General features: G+C 39.1%; 1 protein-coding gene across 3 annotated transcripts in view; it reads right to left on the reverse strand.

The window, feature by feature from the left end:
- Positions 1-13635, reverse strand: part of LOC307100291 (hepatitis A virus cellular receptor 1-like) — a 33863-nt gene that overhangs the window by 1148 nt on the left and 19080 nt on the right. For all 3 annotated transcript variants that reach the window (XM_079772675.1, XM_079772676.1, XM_079772674.1), the window contains exons 6-10: positions 10211-10303; positions 6517-6618; positions 5823-5878; positions 2648-2756; positions 1555-1591 (exon numbers count right to left, since the gene is read on the reverse strand). In XM_079772675.1, coding sequence (XP_079628801.1) covers positions 1555-1591; positions 2648-2756; positions 5823-5878; positions 6517-6618; positions 10211-10303 — 397 coding nt within the window. The remainder of the gene's footprint in view (positions 1-1554; positions 1592-2647; positions 2757-5822; positions 5879-6516; positions 6619-10210; positions 10304-13635) is intronic.

Raw genomic sequence — 13635 nt, forward strand, 5'->3', positions numbered from 1 at the left:
CAGACATCAAATGGAAGTACTAAATCAAGATGTATATTCACAAAGCTGGCTGTGAGATAATGCCTATCCCACAGGTGTCACCATTTTGGCTAGTGTTTCTCCAACTGTGAATTATGCCCTTTAAAATAGAGTTATTAAATACGGGAAGTGGTCTACTTCTTTTATTTAAGATGAACAGAGAATACAAAACAGCAGAGTGCATTGATGTAGTAAAATAGTGTTTCACTTAAGTGTGTACTGGATCATGGTGTCAAAAATCTTATTGTGTATTTATGGTCAGAATGTCAAAGCCATAAGTAGATGACTTTCATACATTCACACACCAAATGTATAAAAAGGTTATGTGTAGAGTTTTGATATAGCTGCTGTTTTATAATTTGTCCACGGTGATGGTTTTTATTCCCAGAAATGATATGAAATGTAGAGTCTTCACTCAACTCAGATCATTAAAGGAACCAGGCATACATGTGAGAACCAGTTAAGGTGTCAACAGCTCAAAATTGAGTCAGTGTGAAATAGCTGCCCCAAAGGTGTCATCAAAAATGCTCTCTTTCTTTTATTTTCCCTTTCCTTTTAATATTTTACAATATTTTCTACAATAAACATTTTCCTTTATAATTAACTGATAAGAGGTGGATGTAAAGAAAAACTTGACAGTGAAAGGACAGAAATCGTGCTTTTCTGCCTGTAAGGAGTATTTTTTTTCCTTCCATTGTTGGAAGCAGATAGTCAAATCTTCTACATTTTGGATTCTGGACTACAAAAGACCTAAGATTGAGTCTTTTACCTGTTGAGTAAAAGAAGCAGTCTACTTGGGATCGGTGGTATGTAGTGGTTTCATATTATTACAGATGTTCATTTAAATGACCACAGATGGTGGGTGAAAGTAAAGGAGATTTAAACTTTAACTGAACAATAGGTTGGATTTATAAAAATTGTACATCAAATGCCTATGAGGCCTGATATGCAATGTAAAGCAGCAGAGCATGCTGGGTGCGGAACAACAGGGGATGGGGGACTGTGCTTTTGCTCTGCTTCAGCCTGGAGTTGTCTTCCTCCAGATCTTTGCCAGCGGCCTCCTACTCCATCAGGCCCACTCACACAGCCCACTACCCTGGTCTACACCCCCCATGCTATTTGCCTGGAAGCACTAAAAGGACCCTGTTGATATGCTTATATGTTTTGTCTGTTTTGTTCATCTCTTTGGAATAGAATAGGCTTTCAGTAAACAAAACACCAAATGAAATCAGGAACAAACCAAACAACTCATCCAAACGTAATTTCATCAAACACTATTGTGATTTAGTTCTCTTGCTCTGAGAGCTTAGGGTTGGGGGGCTATTTCTGTAGTAGTTTCAAGGAAATATAGAAAGCAAAAAATATCACTGGAAGGTATGGACAGTGATGGAGGCACTCAATGAACTAGAATTTTTAGGATCCAGGGTGTAAAATGGAGAGTTCAGGAAAAAGGGGAGAGGAACAGAGATAATTTTTTCTTCATTTTTATTAGAGTAGGAACATCAAAAACCATTGACACAAACCTTTCAAGCTTACCTTATTTGTAACACCTTTCTTTTCCCACATAAATATTCTAAATTGGGAAGGAATTGAAGAGAAAATAAAACATGTTAGCCAAAGAATTCATGAGAACTTTCCAAAACATGTACATTATTTCTGCTATAACTTGGTTTTTTAAATCCCTAGCTGAGGATATATTGGGATTTTCTTATTGATTTTAAAGACAAAGAGAGAAAGAAAGAGAGAAAAATTGATTTGAGAGAGAAAAAATCAATAGGTTGCCTCCCAAACACGCCCTGACCAGAAATAGAACCTGAAACCTATGTCTGTGCCCTGACCAGGAACCGAAACCCTTTTGTGTACAAAACAATGCTCCAGCCAATCGAGTCACACCACCAGGGCTGCAATGACTCTAAAATAAACAAAGTCTGAACAGAGACCGTGCTGAAAGAATTAAATTTAGAAGAATGGTTTTTAAAAAAGGAAAACAAAATTATACTCTTCCCTATAATTTCAGGTAACTCCTTTGACTCTGTAGGACCCAAAGAAGCCTCAGTATGCAAACTATCTCATGTTTATTAATGGTTTAGTGTATTCACACACATGCCCAAACTTACTTTAATACAATTATTAATAATCATATTTCATTTTTAAAAATGGATGGTCGTGGTTCTTTCATGGAGGCTGGCATGGCTAGCTTTTGAAACCCGTTATTCTAGCCTTGGCCTGAAATCTGTTTCCCCTCCAATGTCTCATTTGCCTCTTTAGCTAAGTGAATGTTGTAAGACTCACAAGAATATTATCCTTCATGGGAGCAAAAACAGGGACTCGAGGGAAAGGGAGAAGGAAGAGTGAACAAATCTGCTTAGTACAGTGGTTTGTTGCCTTCCAAATCCCAACTCCACCCAACAAACTCTTATTTCTTAGTGTTTTATTTCTCCTATGGAGAACTTAAATTTCCTTTTCTCTTTACAGGCCAATATTTTTAAGAAACAAAAGGAACAAGGTTATGAAACAGGGGCGTTATGTGAAGTCAAAAGTACATGGTGTGTGAAGCTCCTTGGACCCAGGTAGTTTGGCTCCAGAGCCCTCACTTTGTTCCCTCAGGCACAATGGTCAAACGACTTACTTTTGGTAAGTATGGCAGCCAAAATGGTGAGCAATGTCATGGCAGCAATGGAGAGTCCAATGTACAACTTACTGGTGTTCCACTGTGTATTTTGTTTCAAGATTGTGTGCTATGGAAATATCAACAGATTGAAAAAGCATCTTGTTAGAATTATGGGCAGAAAACATTTCTTAAAACAACATATTCATTGGCTCTTGTCTTTTTCTAGATCTTGAGGGGCAAAACCAAATGATCTCCTGAGGATGTAACCATGGTGAAATTCTCAGACAATCTGAAATTCAATATGTATTTGGAGATGTGGAAATATTTTTATATATGCTTGGAGTGAGATTTTTATGGGTGTATGTGTTTGTCAAAGATGAGAGTGTACAGTTCAAAGGCTGCTATTTATTATATGTAAATTACCCATATTTTTTTTAAAAAAATTCAATAAGCTACATCCCCTTATATTAAATAAAACAATTTTTGTTCATATATAAGTTCACTTGTTGATGCTATCTGAATGTGCTCAATTATTGAATTTGGTCTTTGATACAGTCCTTATGTTTTTAAACATAATCCAAAATTCTATCTATCTCATTATAAATGGGCCTAAGAGCAGCTGCTCCCAGACATGCCCTGATTATCAATGAACTTAAAATGTGCAATTGGGTGGAAATGCAAATTTTGCTTAAATCTCCTGGTGCAGTTCATAAGGATCCCACTCCTAGAATAAGTATAAAACATGCCAGGCATCATGCCAGGCCCCTTTTCATAGCTTAGCTCTAATACTAAAAAGATCCAACAGGGTAGATATTTTAACAGAAAACAAGTGCAAGATGAGTGAGAAGGATTTAGCCGCTTGCTGCATGACATGAAAGTTTAATCTCTGGAGTCCGCATCCTGACTCTTTTACCTAGCACTTACTCAGTGGGACCCTCAACAAATTATTTAGCTTCTCTGAACCTGTGTTTCTGTGCCTATTTGATTTAATAGGGTCTTTGGCCCTGGCTGGTGGCCCAGTTGGTTAGAGCATTGTCCTGATACACCAAGGTTGTGGGTTCAGTTGCCAGTCAGGGCACATACAAGCAAACAATGAATGTATAAATGAGTAGAACAACGGATTGATGTTTCTCTCTGTGTGTGTCTCTCTAAGTATCAATTGAAATTTTTTTTCTGAAAGGTATTACTGTTTTAAAAAAAGAAAAAAACTCATTCTTACAGAAATAATATTTAGCACTTCATTGGGACACTACTGTTCAAAAGGCCTTGGTAAAATAATTCCCAAACACAACACTGAACCCCAGGGTGTTTTTAAGCGTCTATAGATGAAGAACTGTGCATAGAATGTGAGGGCTCTGAAAGAAGACAGAAAATGAGTCGGGGCCTTTGGCAATACTGAGAGCCCAAGTAAAACTCCAAAGAAGAAGCCCAAGGGGTTTTCTTTTTTGTTTTTTTCTGGGATGCTCTATTGAATTATTGTTCAGTCAGTTAACACAAGAGACATTCTTAATAGCAATATGTAGGTGAGCTTAATAAAGTACTTAATCCCTTACTGTTGAGGATTGAGGTTGTTTTATAACATTTTCATGATCATAAATAGCAGCAATGAACATCTTTTCTCATATAACTTCATGTATTTGTTTAATTTTCTCCTTAATATATGTCCTAAAAGTTTACTTATTGGGTCAAAATACATGTTGCATGTTTTCAAGATACCAGGCAGACATGCTGACATCCTCAGAAATAAGGCACAAAAAGTCCATGATTCCGCTACAACCTGCTATGAACTTGCATCCAAATTGCTTCTACTTGCTGCTAAACAAAACTGTCCTACAGGTAGCTGAGATAAAAAACAAGGTCACCATTCAGAAAGTGTGTGTTTTTAATTCAGTACAAGTGTGGCCAAATAGCAATCATTTCCATAGTGGCAGTTCTGATATTTAGGAGGTATATACAAATTCGGCCCACATCTATCAGATCAGAGTCTAGGCATATAAGTTGTTAACATTTTTCATGTTATGCCTATGTGGTATTCGAACTGTCACTAAGATATACAACATAAAGTCATTTGACTCTAAATAATCCCACTTTGCCTGAGCTTGAATTTCTTTTATTACAGCTGGGTTGTCATTTCTCACCATTTGGAAGGGGATTGTTCTCATAGCTCAAACTCTTTTGATAGTTGCTTCTAAGAGTTATTTAAATGTATAAAGAAGGTGGTTTCTATTAGAGAGTCAAAAGAATAAGGTCCTATTGATAGTTTAGCATAACTTATTTGCAAAGGAAAGACTTTTATGAGCATCATGAGACTAGGGATGACCCTTATACTTGTCTCAAAATCACTGTGGGAAAGCAGAAGGACATTTTTCAAAATCACAAAGTTGTTTGAGACATTAACACCTTAATAAGTCATCCTGCCCACCCGGCATGGGTCAGTAGTTGAGCATCAACCTATGAACGAGGAGGTCACGGTTCCATTCCCAGGAAGGGCACATGCCCAGGTTGTGGGCTTGATTCCCAAGGGGGACATGCAGGAAGCAGACTTACAATGATTCTCATCATTGATGTTTCTAACTTTCTCTCCCTCTCCCTTTGTCTCTGAAATCAATAAAAATATATTTCAAAAATTAATAAAAATAAGTCATCCTATGGGGAGGTTCAGGTAGAGGAAATCTCAGCATTGGCCTCAAAATTTCTATATGGAAGGCATTCAGGTTGAAAAAAAAATATTGGGGGGCATATGTCAAAGCAAGCATACTTCCACTTAATAATATTTTTGTTTGGAACAGCCTCCATGCCACCATAGTGACTCAAAGCATGTTATTCCCCTAATGCTAACTGAAGTCTTCCTGGGAATGTTATGTTAACTCACTCTCCTTGAATTAGTTCATTCTTTTTTGTTCAAATTTTTGGCCAGGAGAAAGTCTGTAGTGTGTGAGTGTTGTGTGAATGTGTGTGAGTAAAACTTCACTTATCAGGTATCTCTAACAAGCTGGTCTACCTGTATCCATATGAACTTTACCAATTAATCAAAGGATCCCTATTTAAGAAACAAATTCTTCTCTTCTTTCTCTCTTAACCTGAAAGAATCAATCTGTGGGGTAGCCTTACAGAAGTAATCTGTAAATATAACTCGCTTCCAGAGAGACAAACAAGTGAATATGGCTAATAAAATAGTAAGGAACTTGCTTACGGTTTCATTGTATTGCCAACCGCAATCTGAAGGCTGGGTCACGGTGCTATTCCCATCTGTTCAACAAAAAGAATTGGTTAGAATTATAAAAAATATTGAATTTTTGCTACTAACATGAAATATATTCACATTGCTTCCTGACTATAAATGAAACAATGAATAAAAAATATGGCTAAAAAATATATCTATGGCCAAATGCAGCAGGCATTGCAAGAATTAAACCAAATTGTTAGCATTTATTAATCTGTCCTATAAGATGTGATTCTTAACAATTTTGTCCTAGACCCTTTTTCCTTCTTTATGGGCCAAAAATTGCATTATATATAAAGTTTTACCTATAATTTTAGCAGCACAGAGGCCATTCTTGGAATCAGGTTAAAAGTGCCACCTGTATGTACTCTGGACATCTAAGTAATAGTCATAGTTGCTATTGTATCTATCACTTATCCCCCTATACGTATGTCCCAAGCTCTTCATCTCATTTAATCCTCACAAGGATTCTGCATGATCAGTGATGTTCCATCCATTTTAGAAATGATGAAAACAGATTCAGAGAGGGTAAGACATTTGTTTCAGTCACATAGCAGATTAGAGGGGCTAGTATCAGCACTCATGTCACAATATGTGCTCTTAACTACATGCCAATGACTTCCAAATTGTGAATGCAGGTCTTCAGGAAAGAAAATGCAGTTACCTGTTGGGCAAGAAGAGTTCAACAATGAGCTGGTCGTACTTGTTTCCGGTGGTGTGGGAGGCTGGGTTTCTGTTGTCTGCACTGGAGAAGATGAAGTGGTTTCTGAAATAAAAAGGATGAAAGAGCTATGTCCTATTTGTAGAGAAAAATCTCCAGCCCCAACAAAAATAGGCAACAAACCTAAAATTGGGAATTACCTTCAACTCTTTCTTAGAAATTTATTCAAAGATAACATTGACGCATTGCACTTCTATATAGGTATTTTATTATCAGGAGTAAATCTGATATAGATAATGTTTTAGATAGTTATCTATAGACAGAATTATTTCAAACTTTTCATACTCTTAAGATATCTCTAAATGCTTAATGCCTATGACAGTGCATCTTATGTAAGACACCCGATTAAGCTTTAATCCATACAAAGGACATTTTTATGTTCATAAAACAAGGCCTGCGGATTTACATATTTTAGAAAACGAGCATGTGCAAAGGACAGACAGGAAGTGGAGGTAAAGGTAAATGTCTCTGAATTGAATTAGCTCCAGTGCTCACCTCCTTCCTGTACTGTAAAGCTCAACCCTAGACTCACACTCCTTAGGAAACTATAAGGATAAAGATAAGCTCAATTAATTAATAACCAATTAATATTTCTCAGGAAGTCACACAGATCTTTTCTTCTGAATCTCTTTTTTAAATGAAGTAAAAAACATATATGTTCACTAAACCAAGTTCACTAATCCTCACACTTTTACAGGCATACACTGTGTCAAACTAAGTATAAAGAAGCTAAATCAATATTAAGAAAGTCAACAGATTCTCTAATATGCTCAGCTGCCTGGAACAAAGCTATTTTTCTTATATACTTTTATGGCTCTAAAATCTGAGTTCTAGCCTAAAGCCTTCTCCTCCAAACTCAACTCATCACCCAAATGCTTCAGATTGTTCCTGGTTAAATATATACAAGGCTCAATGAGAGTTAAGGAAAATCAATGTTCCATCAGATTTCTCTGGCTAAGAGGTTGAGACATTTCTGTTACTCTTCAAAATCCAGATCACCTCAAGGAGTCAAAAAGTTTGAAAAGCTTTGAGAATCTTCACTAAGTGTTATATTTTTAATCTTAAAAATAGAAGGTTTGAACCTGAACTTGTCCTCAGGAGGCCAAGCTATTTCCCCACCCATACATCAAATTATTCTCCATTTGTATTGCATTTAAACTCTTCACTATCAGAAACTTGGAAGTGTGAGGCATGTAGCCTGAATTCTAAAATCCTTAAATCAGATATTAACTTTGTCATCAGTATAAACAGCATTTTTATTTCAATTTTTATGCTGAATACTAAAGTAAAGAATTCTAGAAGCAAAACTGACACTGAATGACATATAAAGACAGGGTATTATATAAAGGGCTTTTTCAGATCAGGACATATTCATCCTAATATAACTTCAGGGCATCATGGTAGAAACACCATCGAGTAGTTATAACCACAGTTCCAAATTCAAACTAATGGAGACTGAATCCTGACTCAACCACTTTCTACCCATATGCCTTTCAACAATGAAATTAGACTCTGTGCCTAGGATCCGACAAATATTAAAGAGAATTGAATCACACCTACAATGGGTAGGGCTGTCATGAGAATCAAGTAATATAATACTTCTAAAGAACTTAGCAGATGGGAAATGGGTTAGGGGCATGGGTGAAAAAGGTCAAGGGATTTAGAAGTACAAATTGGCAGCTTCATAAATAGTCAGGGGGATATAAACAACAGCACAAGGAATATAGTCAGTAATATTATAATAACTACATATGGTGTCACATGGATTCTCAATTTATCATGGCAATCACTTTGTTACTTATATAAATATCTAATCATGGGGTTGTACACCTAAAACTAATATATTATATATCAATTGTAATTTAAAATAATAAGTAAATTAAAATTTATAAATTTAGAGAGAAAAAACTTAGAATGAATCCTGTCACACAGGAGACAGGAAATGATCACCTTGATGAAGCCTTACCTTCCAGATGAGGCTCTGACTTCACAGTGGATAAAGGATCTCCACTGCAAGCTCCTTGTGGACCTGTGCTCACCTGAGCCAAGTTCACACCATTCTCAATAGAGGTCAAAGAGAAATGGTCTGGGGGTTTGGGGGGCTAATAATTATTCCCCTGGAGAATCTGATTTAAAAGAAACTATGGGTTCTCTTCACTCTGAAAATACTTACAGTTACAAAGAAACCAAGAAATCTGGAATGAGGATTGTCAGCTACTATGAAGCTCACATTTCTAACCCAGGGAAGAACATTAATCCTAGATTATACTTCCACCTTATGATAATAGCCTGGGTGGTCTACCTCCTCTCATTGGATGGCCTCTGGGCTCAAAAACATATCACTATCTTTCTTGGGATATTCTGCAGGTGAACTAGTGCTATAGCAGAGGTGGAGACCCCAGGTGATCTTGGGACCCTGGTGAGCTCAGGTCCAGCTAGAAATCCACATGAAAGCAAGTATAAATCCAGAAGGGGAAAAAAACAAGAGCTTTATGCTGGGCAAGAACATCAATAAAACCAATGAGAGACTATGTCCTCCTCCAGAATTGGGCACTAATCTCCCCTGAGCTCAGAGTTCCTGTCCTTGCTCAAATACACTCTGACAGGGGAGGGCTTGAAGTCACACTGGAAAAACGAAATCAGCTGTATGAGAAAGTGTACTTCCAGGGGTTTCACAGGTGAAAAAAGAACCCTGTAATTTACACTGAAGCACTCTGAAGACCAGCCATGTATATCAGATGTATGTATCTTCATAAACATGCGTGAGGTGGGGAAAATGTCTAGAACATGAGGACAGACTCTCATTAGCCTATCCCTACTTCCTGGCATAACCTAGACTTTCCTCATAAACCTGTGCTCCACTAGGCCAAATCCTCACCATCTGCATTAGATGTCCAAGATATCTGAGATTTTGGGATAAAAAAATCCCTTTGAGAATCTCATTGTTAAAAAAAAAAAAAAATAGGTTCCCTCACTCTAAAAGTACTTACAGGTACAAAAAAAAAATGCAATATACATATATGGAAAAGAGATTCAAAGATACTGTGAAGTCCATGTTTAGAAACCAAGAAATAGACCAGCTGGCATGACTCAGTGGTTGAGTATTGACCTATGAACCAGGAGGTCATGGTTCAATTCCCAGTCAGGGCACATGCCCAGGTTGTGGGCATGGTCCCCAGTGTGGGATGTGCAGGAGGCAGCTGATCAATAATTCTCTCTCATCATGGATGTTTCTCTCTTCCTCTCCCTTCCTCTCTGAAATCAATTAAAAAAACATATTTAAATTAAAAAAAAAAAAGAGAGAGAGAGCCCTGACCAGTTTGGCTCAGTAGACAGAGTGTCGACCTGCGGACTGAAGGGTCCCAGGTTCAGTACTGGTCAAGGGCATGTACCTTGGTTGTGGGCACATCCCCAGCAGGGGTGTGCAAGAGGCAGCTGATTGATGTTTCTCTCTCATCAATGTTTCTGACTCTCTGTCCCTCTCCCTTCCTCTCTGTAAAAAAATCAATAAAATATTTTTTTAAAAGAAACCAAGAAAGAATTGATACCCTAGATTATAACTCTGCCTTAGCACATGCCCTCAGCAGTCTACATCCTCTCATTAGAGGGCCCAGGACTGGAAAACACATCAGTTTACCTGTCTTGAATTTCTGCTGACCTCCTGCTTGCTTTGTAGAAGCAGACATGGAGACAATAGGTGATGCTGTGCCCATGGTGACCTTAGGTGGCACTAGAAATCAACATGAAAGCAAGCATTAATCAAGCAGCAGAGAATGAGAGCTTTGTGCTGGGCCTGCACACACAAACATCCAATGAGAGACTGTCCCCTGCAAAATTGGGCACTAATCTCCCCTGAGCTCAGAGTCCCTGTCCTTAGTCTACTACAGATATCCTCAAACTACAGCCCAGGGCCACATGCGGGTGTTTTTGCTGTTTTGTTTTTGTTTTTGTTTTTTTCAAAATAAGATATATGCAGTGTGCATAGGAATTTGTTCATAGTTTTCTTTTAAACTATAGTCCGGCCCTCCAATGGTCTAAGGGACAGTGAACTGGCCCCTGTTTAAAAAGTTTGAGGACCCCTGGTCTACTAGAATCTGAAAGGGCTGGAATTGAGGACCAGCTTTTAAAAAAGAAACAGGTGCAAGGAGGAGGAACCAAGATGGCGGCAAAGTTAAACAACTAAACTGCGCCACGCACAACAATTTCAAAAATACAACTAAAAGACAAAGCGTCTACCACCCAGAACCACGGGAAAGCTGGCTGAATGGTAAATTTACAACTAAGAATGAAAAAGAAAGAACAAACGCGGAAGGGCTGAGGTACGGAAATGCGTGAATCGGGCTGGTGGCGGGCAACGGGGCGCGCGGCTTTTTTTCCAACCCGAAGGGAAATAAGCTCCCGATCACTCTGAAATCCAGTTTCTGGGGATGCTCGGGGGACCCAGACGCCTACGGGGAGAAGCTGGACTCTCAGCCATCGTGTCGGAAAGTGAGAGTGACTTTCTTGCTGAGGTGCGCCCAGCAATCAGTGTTTACTGCGCTGGAGTACGGGACGCAGGGACTTGGAAACGCGGAAAGGCAGAAAAGGCAGAAAAAGCAGACTAGCAGCCATTGTTGTTTGCCACGCCCTAGCCTAGTGATGCCCTGAGACCCCACCCCACCCTGAGACCCGACCCGCCCTGAGACCCGCCCTGCACATTCTACAAACCCGCCCAGGCTCCAAACAGCAGCTTTTGCATATAAATGGCCTGCCCTGTGGCAGCTTAACCAAATAAACTGCAGCTCCAGTCAGACTGCTCCAAAACCACCCAAGCTAAGAGGAGAAAACTGCAGTTTTTGCTGTAACTCCTGCTGAGTGGCCTCAGACAGTAGCTGACCTGCACCCCATTGGAGATCCAGAAACGAGGGCATCTAGTGGTTGGTGTGAGACGACACCAGATTTCAACCACTCACATAAGGGACACATTCAAGAGGCAGACTCAGTGAGCGCCAAAGCCCTACTGGAACAAGTCCCGGCCCATAAACGTGTCTCCAGCACAGCAATTCTTCCTTTATAGACACAGCGGGTCCTCACAGCCAATTGGCCTGGAGGTCAATTCCTCCCAGTGACACCAACAACAATTAAGACTTAACTACAACAAGGCTGTACACATAGTCTAAAAAGGGGTGCACCAAGAGCGTCCACCTCAGGTAACTGGGAGGCTGACCCATTGAACCAACAGATCCCAAACAAAAGAAATGGAGGAGAACAAACGACTGGACAGAGAGTTCAAAACCACGGTTATAAGTTTTTCAAGAATTTCATGGAAAAGGCCGATAAATTTAATGAGACCCTCGAGGATATGAAAAAGGTCTAACTAGAAATGAAACATACACTGACTGAAATAAAAAATATTATACAGAGACCCAGCAGCAGACTAGAGGAACGCAAGAATCAAGTCAAAGATTTGGAATACAAAGAGGCAAAGGACACGCCTCCAGAAAAGCAAGAAGAGAAGAGAATTCAGAAAGTAGAAGATAGTGTAAGAAGCCTCTGGGACAACTTCAAGCGTACCAGCATCTGAATTTTTGGGGTGCCAGAAGAAGAGAGAGAGCAAGACGCTGAAAACCTATTTGAAGAAATAATGACAGAAAACTTCCCCCACCTGGTAAAAGAAATAGACTTACAAGTACAGGAAGCGCACAGAACCCCAAACAAGAGGAATCCAAAGAGGACCACACCAAGACACATCATAATTAAAATGCCAAGGGCAAAAGACAAAGAGAGAATCTTATAAGCAGCAAGAGAAAAACAGTTAGTTACTTACAAGGGAGCACCCATACGATTATCAGCTGATTTCTCAACAGAAACTATGCAGGCCAGATGGGAGTGGCAAAAAAATTTAAAGTGATGAATAGCAAGAACCTACAACCAAGACTACTCTACCCAGCAAAGTTATCATTCAGAATTGAAGGTCAGATAAAGAGTTTCACAGATAAGAAAAAGCTAAAGGAATTCATCACCACCAAACCAGTATTACATGAAATGCTTAAAGGTATTCTTTAAAAGGAGGAAAAAGAAGAAAAAAGTAAAGATAAAAATTATGAACAACAAATACATACCTATCAACAAGTGAATCTAAAAGTCAAGTGAATTAAAAATCTGAAGAACAGAATAGACTGGTGAACATTATAGAATCAGGGGCACAGAATGGGAGTGGATTGATAATTCGCAGGGGGAAAGGGGTGTCTGTGAGGGGGGTATGGGAAGAGACTGGACAAAATCATACACCTATGGATAAAGATAGCGAGGGGGGGAGGTAAGGGCAGAGGGAAGGGTGGGAACTGGGTGGAGGGGAGATATGGGGCGGGGGAAAGGAGAAACAATTGTAATAATCTGAACAATAAAGATTTATTTTAAAAAAAAAGAAACAGGTGCATTGAAAAGTATAGATTCCAGGAGCTTCAGATATGAAAAAGGTTACTCGGATTATACACTGAAGCACTTGGAGGACACCAGCCATGTGTATCAGATTTACATATCCTTCTACACATTGGTGAGATGGGGAAAATGTCCAGGGCCAGGACATGACTTTGTCCTCTCTCTGGTGAATGACTAAGATTTAAACAGTGGTTCCAGGACCAGAATGTTTACCCAAAAAATAGCATTCATTTCAATCAGTCCTGAGGATACCCTCCCAGGAGTCCTGCACCCTAAATTAACTCACACCACAAGTATATGCTAGATCACAGGGACCATTTATACATTATACACTTGGTTGAAAGGTGAATTAGACCACCAATAATTCTTTTCCAACTAAGAGATGAAAAAGGAAATAACTAGGGCTCTTTCCATGACAGAGCAGATCTAGCATTTCAAAGCAGTTACAGAAGGTCTCAGAGCTACCCAGAGAGAGAGAGGTAGCAGTGGAATTAAGCACAAACACAGCGCCTGGCACAAAAGGCCATCAATGAATGCCTGACCAACAATGTGTATTTTTTTCTCACCAGGCACCTTTGCATCCCACGAGAAGCTTCCTTGAATCTCAACTCTACTAACTAGAAAAAAATGGAACATTTGCAG

Source organism: Cnephaeus nilssonii (assembly GCF_951640355.1).
Source record: "Cnephaeus nilssonii genome assembly, chromosome: 5".
Taxonomy (NCBI): domain Eukaryota; kingdom Metazoa; phylum Chordata; class Mammalia; order Chiroptera; family Vespertilionidae; genus Cnephaeus; species Cnephaeus nilssonii.